General features: G+C 37.3%; 1 protein-coding gene across 1 annotated transcript; it reads left to right on the top strand.

Annotated features, from left to right (window-relative positions):
• Positions 1 to 1,848: 1,848 nt before the first annotated feature.
• On the top strand, positions 1,849 to 3,928 carry helt (helt bHLH transcription factor). Its single transcript, XM_019112034.2, has 4 exons — positions 1,849 to 2,274; positions 2,904 to 3,008; positions 3,114 to 3,210; positions 3,389 to 3,928. The coding sequence occupies exons 1-4, from the start codon at positions 2,245 to 2,247 to the stop codon at positions 3,835 to 3,837; spliced, it is 681 nt and encodes a 226-aa protein (XP_018967579.1). The 5' UTR covers positions 1,849 to 2,244; the 3' UTR covers positions 3,838 to 3,928.
• Positions 3,929 to 7,748: the final 3,820 nt, after the last annotated feature.

The raw sequence follows: 7,748 nt of genomic DNA, 5'->3' as shown, positions 1-7,748 counted from the left end.
AAACTAAAACAAATATGAGTTTGGTTATTTTGTAGTTTTTACTCTTTATAAAGTACAAAATATACATTTAACGTTATAATATATTTAATAATTTTAAAATACATATCGACAATAATCTATAACGATAAAAAAATGCATCGGAATATTTTACGCAGTGTAATATTTGTATGAAAATATATCAGGAATGTGTAAAAACATTTAAAATCAGGCGTTTAAGAAACACAGTTGTAGTATTTTATATATGTCATATATATGTCAACGTATGAAAACATTTAAAACCAGGCGTTTGAGAAACACAATGCACAATTGTCTTTTACATATAACCTATAGCATTCTTTTTTGATCTTTAAATGTTACTTCCAAAGAAACATGAATGTGAAATATCAGCTCATTCTTAAGATGTTACAATACAGTAGGCTTTTTTGTATTAGTTTGTTTGGTGTAATGTTGGACAATTAAATTACATTGTGATAGGAGAAAATTCTGTTGACGTATTGCTCTTCTTCAATGCACAACACACGTTTACAAAAAAAAAAAAAAAAAAAAAAACATAAATAGTCACATTACAGAACTTAAGAATCCGAAAGCAAGTTAAAAAGGTTTGTTGTGTCTGCTCCAAAGAGCGTTTGCATAAAATCTTGTGGTAAATTCAACAATAAATGTAATGGGATTTTATGCTTTCGTCTGTTTCACTGGTGCTTTTCTTTTGCGCGCTGTATAAAAAGTCTCCGTTGCTTTGGATATCCAAAGGGCTTGGATTCTTTAAAAGAAAGAAAAGAAAAAAGGGAAAAAAATCCTCACAACTTTGATTTTTCCCTCCACGATGCAACGATCTCGCACTTTAAAGCATAGCTAACCTTCAGGATTAAAACGTTCCCAGTGAAAAAAAGCGTAAGATACAGGCGTTTTGGCGCATGAAGTCCGAGGCTGGGAGCCTGGGAGAACACAATAAACCTGTTGTTAACCTTGCTGTGAAAATATGTTTGATGAAAACAGCCAATTATTGTATGAAATGTATTCAAGTATAAAATAATGCCCTTTGTTGGGCACAAACTTGAGCAATGTGGGGGTACAAAAGTCCCCTGTGGCATGAATTGCGCTTTGGCGTCGCCACTTGGCGCGTTACCCAGACCCCTCTATACGCGATTGTTTCTTTCTTTCTAATGGCATTTACCGGATCAAAACATGCTGTTAATTCGATCAGAAAGCTTCACCCTTCACAACAATACCAGAATAATTTCTCCCAAAGTTTGTTAAGTTGACCGAAATTAGGCAAATGAATAGAGGTCTCTAGGCGCAGGTGACGGAGAATAATGCGCGTCAAGACCAGCTGCATTCTTCTTTATTTCTCCTTTTCTTTTCTTTCACTGCATTATTAAAATTTAGGCCAATGAAACTATTCATTCCGCTCAATAGACATTTTCTTATAGGATAATAGGATACAAATTGAGCCCCTCTGAAGGGAATCCAGCGGTGGGTAACCCTCGTGTGCCAAAGACGTCTGGAGTCTCTAACATGGTCGGAGGGGCCGCTCGTGTGCCAGGCCGGGTCCCCACACCTGCCGAGGCCCCTAACAAAACTAGAGAATGTAAACAAAAACCCGGCCGTAGCCCATGAAAGATGGACGTGTCACCAAGTCGTGTGAGAAACGCCGCGAACAAACGGGGGGACTCCGTCTCCAAAAGATCTCCCCTGAACTCGGCGGAACAGCCTATTATGTGCTTACTTAATTACTATAATAACAGTAGACAGGCTTTAAACCTGAGACAGGCTCGGGATGGAAGTTAAGATGGCTTGCTGGGACCCATAAACAAGCGATCGTGTGAGAAACGTGACGTGGAACAGAAAGAGACGCCTTGCTCCGGGGGCTTTGTTTTCATTGCGCGCGCTGCGCTGCGCTCGCTCGCGAGTCATCTCCAGCAAGGCCTGCTACTCTGCAAATAATATTCTACAACCTATCACGTGTCTTTAGATAGGCCACGTGGATTAACAAAGTAGGTCTGCCCCCCGCTAGCCCACAGCTTCAGGTTTTGCTATTTCTTTAACTGATCCTAAGTGCACACATTAACCAAAAGCTCGCCTTTAATCCTATGGAATAATTTAGGAGCATGAATGCGCCAGCGCTTTATAAGCGGCTGCCTCCAGTCTGCTCATCTCAGTCTGTAGCGTCTGGAAACAGCAGAACCTACTAGTCTAGCTACAATAATTTCACAATTCTATCATTTTTTTCTAGTTTTTTATCAAATGATGGCGTCTAAGATGAAGGATCGCAAGGTATGTGGATACTTTAGTGGCGCACACATGATGCCAGTAACTGCATGCAGTCCAAATACTCCTTGAATGTTTTATTTAGATTTTTCTACGGCTGTTATAACTAATTAACATGTTTCGCGTGATGTCAGCTTTTTCCAGAATTGCACAATATTGATAATTTCTACCGAAACAAGCATTTCAGTATTGCTCGCGCGCATTTTCAGAAGACTATATAAGGGTAGGCTATAGACCGGTAGATATTACTTGATTTCCCTGGTTTTGAATTTAATGCAAGCCAGTGTTTTATGCTAATTAAATGAATTATATTTATTCACTTTATTGCGATGTAAAAGCGCTTTCCGTTATGTATGTAGGCTATGTTTTGCGCGCAGGGAAAGAGAGCGCAGCGCGGCTCTCCATATGACTCACATCTTATGTATATGACAAATGTAATTTATTGTAGGCCTTTTTTTTTTTTGGAACGAATAGATTATCTTCCCGAGTTACATTATGAATTCCATATTCGTTGACTGCTTTTTCCATTTAGTACAACTTATCCAGCACACAATGCAACCAAGCTAATTTTGTGTTTAGTAGTGGCACTTTTCACCCCTTTACTCACTATTATCTTTTATGTTCTCTTCCCACAGAAAACTCCTGTTTCTCACAAGGTCATTGAGAAAAGAAGAAGAGACCGAATCAACAGATGTCTAAACGAGCTGGGAAAGACCGTTCCTATGGCACTGGCTAAACAGGTGCGCAGCTGAAACGTTCAATGAGTTTAAGTGCGCTAAGTTTCCATTTCTGCATTAATTGTTAGTGCATATATGATGACTGACAGGCTTCGTTTATTAAAATAGAATTCTGGGAAACTCGAGAAAGCAGAAATTCTGGAAATGACTGTGCAGTATCTGCGCGCGCTCCACTCCGCAGATTTTCCGCGCGGGAGAGAGAAAGGTGTGTGAGAAATACCGAGAAACCACTTAAGAGATTAACAGATTTAAATACATCTATTAACACATTTGAAATAGGATTCCTCACTCACATCGTGAAAGTCAAATTATTCATTTTTTAAAACATCAAATCCAGCCCTTATTTCCCTGCTGATCTCTAACAACATTCTTTGTTTTCGCAGGAGAACTGCTGACAGAGTTTGCGAATTACTTTCACTACGGCTATCACGAGTGCATGAAGAACCTCGTTCACTATCTGACCACCGTGGAGCGAATGGAGACCAAAGACACCAAGTACGCACGGATCCTCGCCTTCCTGCAGTCCAAAGTCGTTACCGAGCCCGTGTTCGGCTCGTTAGGTACCATCTCTCCAGACCCTACGGACCTTCTGTGCCAGCTGGAGTACCAGAGTCCAAGTCCAACCGAGTCAGTGTTTCAGCAGAGCCCTCCTGGACACTTTTCCTGGCACAGCTCGGCGCGCAGCCCCACGCTCGCGTACCCTGCGATGTCTCAGCACAGCGGATACTTGTCACCGGTTCAGGGACTCGATCACCATTACATGAACTTCATCGGGCACTCACACCCACACAATGCCTTCAGCTTACACAGTGCACAACACGCTGCTCTGTAAATACGTCTGCAGATGTCCTTAATTTATATATGTTTACATGTTTTATTTTAATAAGTAGATGTATCATGAAATAAATGATGTTTGAATAAGATTCTGTGTTTGGCACGATGTTGGAAATAGGAATCGTTGATGTAGTGTGTTCTCTTTGGGATCTTCTGAATCCGCTAGTATTCAGATAACAAAACCAGTACTGTAAACCTTTGCGCTCTTTTTAATAAATAAACTAAATAGCCTAATTCATAATTTGAGCATAATTTTAGCCGGGAAAAATGGGCATGAACAAGGTATTAGACACTGTGATGGTTTTTATGAATCAAGTTTTCTTAAATGCATAATCAAATTTTATTCTGCATTTAAAATCTGTCCAGCTCCTTTCAAATATTGTCACATTGTAAGAAAACAAGCTATTTTTTCATTTATTCTGATATTTTGAACTGAGCATAGGATAGCAAATAGGTTTAGGGAACATTTATGCATTCACTATGGTTCTGAAGCATTGCATTATGTTAGAAGAGGAAAATTGTAGGCCAATTTTTATAATAAATAATGAAATTAAATAAAATGAAAAATAAATAAGTTTTTATGAGAATGTCACCTTAATACCTAAATATTTATTCGTCCATCATTCAAATATTTTATTGCACAACATTGCAAGAAAATCAAATGCTTAATTTCAGTTGTGACATGCACAAATTCTTATGAAGATACCATGGCTAAATTTGTCTTTCTAGACTGTATTGTCTCTTAAGATTAACCCTTGGCGTAATGGTCTGCTGGCCTGAGACCCCTTGATTGACAATAAGCCTATTTTTAGGGGAATCCATTTGGACACAAATCCAGCCCCCATCCTATCCCAGTGTCTCTTCCACCTATATTTAAATAGGATGCAAATAGCAAATCAAACTGCTTAATACTAAATATTCTAGGGTGGGAGTGTAATGGACATAATGTGTTTTAACACGGGCAATTTTAACAGAGGCAGTGTTCATATAGGCTACAGTCGCAGTAATGAGTTTGTGAACAATTTTAAAATAGCTGCATTTCTGCATTGCTTACTCATAAAATGAGTATGGCATAGTTCACATTCACCCATCTTTCTAGATATTTATCAACAGGCTTTGTGTGCTTTTATTTATCTTATCTCCTGGATTGACTGTCGAAACACAAAGCTTCAGTTACATTCCACACCTACACAATGTCTTCAGCAAAACTGAGAATCTTCAAGTGTGAAAAGTAAAGCTGTTTGTGTTATTAGTTAAGTCAGACTGTGTTTGTCTATAATTGTGAGTTAGATTAAGTTCATGAATAAGCAATGCAGAAAACCATAAGGGTTCACAAACTTATTCTTGTGATGTCAGTCTTTGCCTTTCCCTCTCTCTCACAAACATACAACTTTTTTGCAATTTTCTACATCAATTAAATCTTCATTTTGCATACAAAAACAAATTTCCCAGTAATCCTTAATATTTTACTACTAATAAAAGTAACACATTATTTCATTTATTTAAAAACTGTTGAAATATAAAGCTGTTAGTAATTCAAAAGAACTATTCTTTTTTAACATTTTAAATGACCCTATTAATTACCATTACACTTTAATGGGTTATATAAACCACCACAGTAATTTACTTTTACAGTGTGTTATATTGACTGTAAATAATGCACAGCTATATATGCTAAAGCCATATTACACAGTGCCCTAATATATGTGATATGTGAATCAGTCTTGACAATATGTGCCATTTCCATACTTGACTTAAGCAAATCAGACAGACAGTTGTTCACTGTGGCCAGGATTAGCTTAAGGGAAAGACGGCCACCATAGTGGAATATAAAAGAATTCTACCCACATTGCATATCATTTTACCAGGTTCCAGTCAGCCATGACGCTGATTGTTTCTGAGATGTTGGCACTTGTGTCCCACCCTCTTTAACTGTAGAGGGTTCACTCTCTTTGGCCTCTACAATGGCATAGAAGCAGCGAGCCACGCCCCTCTCTCCACCCCCGTCCCGCACACTTCTGACACCCCATTTTGTAACAGAAAATAATATAAGTAAGAGATATTACTAAGAGGTCATCCGAGAGAAAAATAAAGATAAAGAGCTAAAGGGACATACTATCCTAGAATATCATGATGGGTACAAAACAGGTGTGATTCTGTCCTGATAGGTGACTTATGCCTGGGACCCCTCCTTCTCAAAGCCTGAATTCATCCCATCGCCGTTAAGTCCTTCTTTAAGTAAGTTGTATGGCACCAGCTTTCAAAAAAGCACCAAGGAAAGAGAAAAGGGAGCCAGAGGAAGAGGGATTCTGGAGAAGGAGGGAGAAGTTGTGGTACTTTGGTGGGGGTTGCTCCATTGTGATGGAGTTGAAAGGAAGACAATTTTGGGTTCCTTGGGCTTCATCCTTGAGTGGACCTGAAGAAAAATAATCAGCCCCTTAAAAATCAAAGCTCCTAAACAGAGGGCCAGAATTCAGGCATGAGACTGGGATGCAGGACACAACCACACACTCAGATGCATTATATTAATATATTATATTATATTATATTATATTATATTATATTATATTATATTATATTATATTATATTATTTATATTATATTATATACTAACACTAACATATATATTATATAATTTATTATATTATATTTAAAAATTAGTTTTTATAATTTATTTATTTTTGAAAGAAGTCTCTAATGCTCACCAAGGCTGAATTTAATTAATCAAAAATATGGTGAAACAGTAACATTGAAAAATATGATTATAATTTCAAATCTGTTTCCCTTATTTTAATATATTTAAAAATGTAATTTATTCCTTTTGATGGCAAAGCCAAATTTTCAGCTGCCATCACTCTAGTCTTCAGTGTCACATGACCCTTCTGAAATCACACAAAAAAATTTTTAACAGAATTTACTTGAAATAAATATTTTACTGTAGTTTTTGATCAATTTAATGCATCCTTGCTTAAAGAATTAATTTAATAAAAATTGTTTTGATGATAGTAGATACATCAAAGCTCACCAAGACCCTCCAATGTCCAAAGTGAAATCTAGGATCTGTCTTAGTGCATGTACAACACAAACACCTGCATTAGCAATTTTGGGAAGAAAAATGCTGGTGTCTGTCATCCAACTGTCAGAGCAAGTAACTGATGGATAAACAGATGATTGGGTGAGTAACACAAGCTGTTTGCCAAACTGTGTTCAAAACGTGGTGCGGAAAAGAGGAGAGAAGAGGAATAAAAAACAAAGAGGGCATGCAGATGGGAAAAACGATAATGCCATGAAAGACGAAAGCGATGAAAGAGCACTGAGTGACCAACAAGCCAATATTAGTCTAAATCCGCAGAGGGAACACTGTGTTAAGCGGAGGGAGAAAAGCTGGTAAAATTAGAGTTCTTTAGCTTCATCACACATTATGAATCAAAAGAAATGAAGCAGAGCTAAAATGGCTTAGGGTTTTATTCTATTGTCATGTAAAATATCTTAAAATGCCAAAGAAAGCAGCCAAGAAAGTTTCTTCTCATCAGAAGTTTTCTTAATACACAAGTGATTTTGTTGAGAAAACTGTGGGTCTTTTCTAAACTAAACAGATCTGACACTGCGGTGTGGTGCATGAAACAGCAGTGTGGTGGTGTGGTGCTTCATATTCCCGTGTTCACTCAGTATGACTGACACTTTGACAAGTGACATCAGCCTGAGAGCCTTCTCAGATCTATAGTAGTCCAAATTTGACTGGATCATCTCTTTGAGTAATTTGTATTTAGAAATGAAGACATTTTTATATTCATATTTTTTATATTCATATTCCTTCTTGATTTCATTCTTCTTTCTTTAATTTATCTGTCTAAAGCAATTAATTTTAAAGAGAAGAATAAGCACCAGACACATACATTTTTTTAAACA

The sequence above is a fragment of the Cyprinus carpio genome, chromosome B1, assembly GCF_018340385.1.
Source record: "Cyprinus carpio isolate SPL01 chromosome B1, ASM1834038v1, whole genome shotgun sequence".
NCBI lineage: Eukaryota > Metazoa > Chordata > Actinopteri > Cypriniformes > Cyprinidae > Cyprinus > Cyprinus carpio.
Note: the sequence above shows the minus strand (reverse complement) of the source record. Positions and strands in the feature narration are given on the sequence as shown.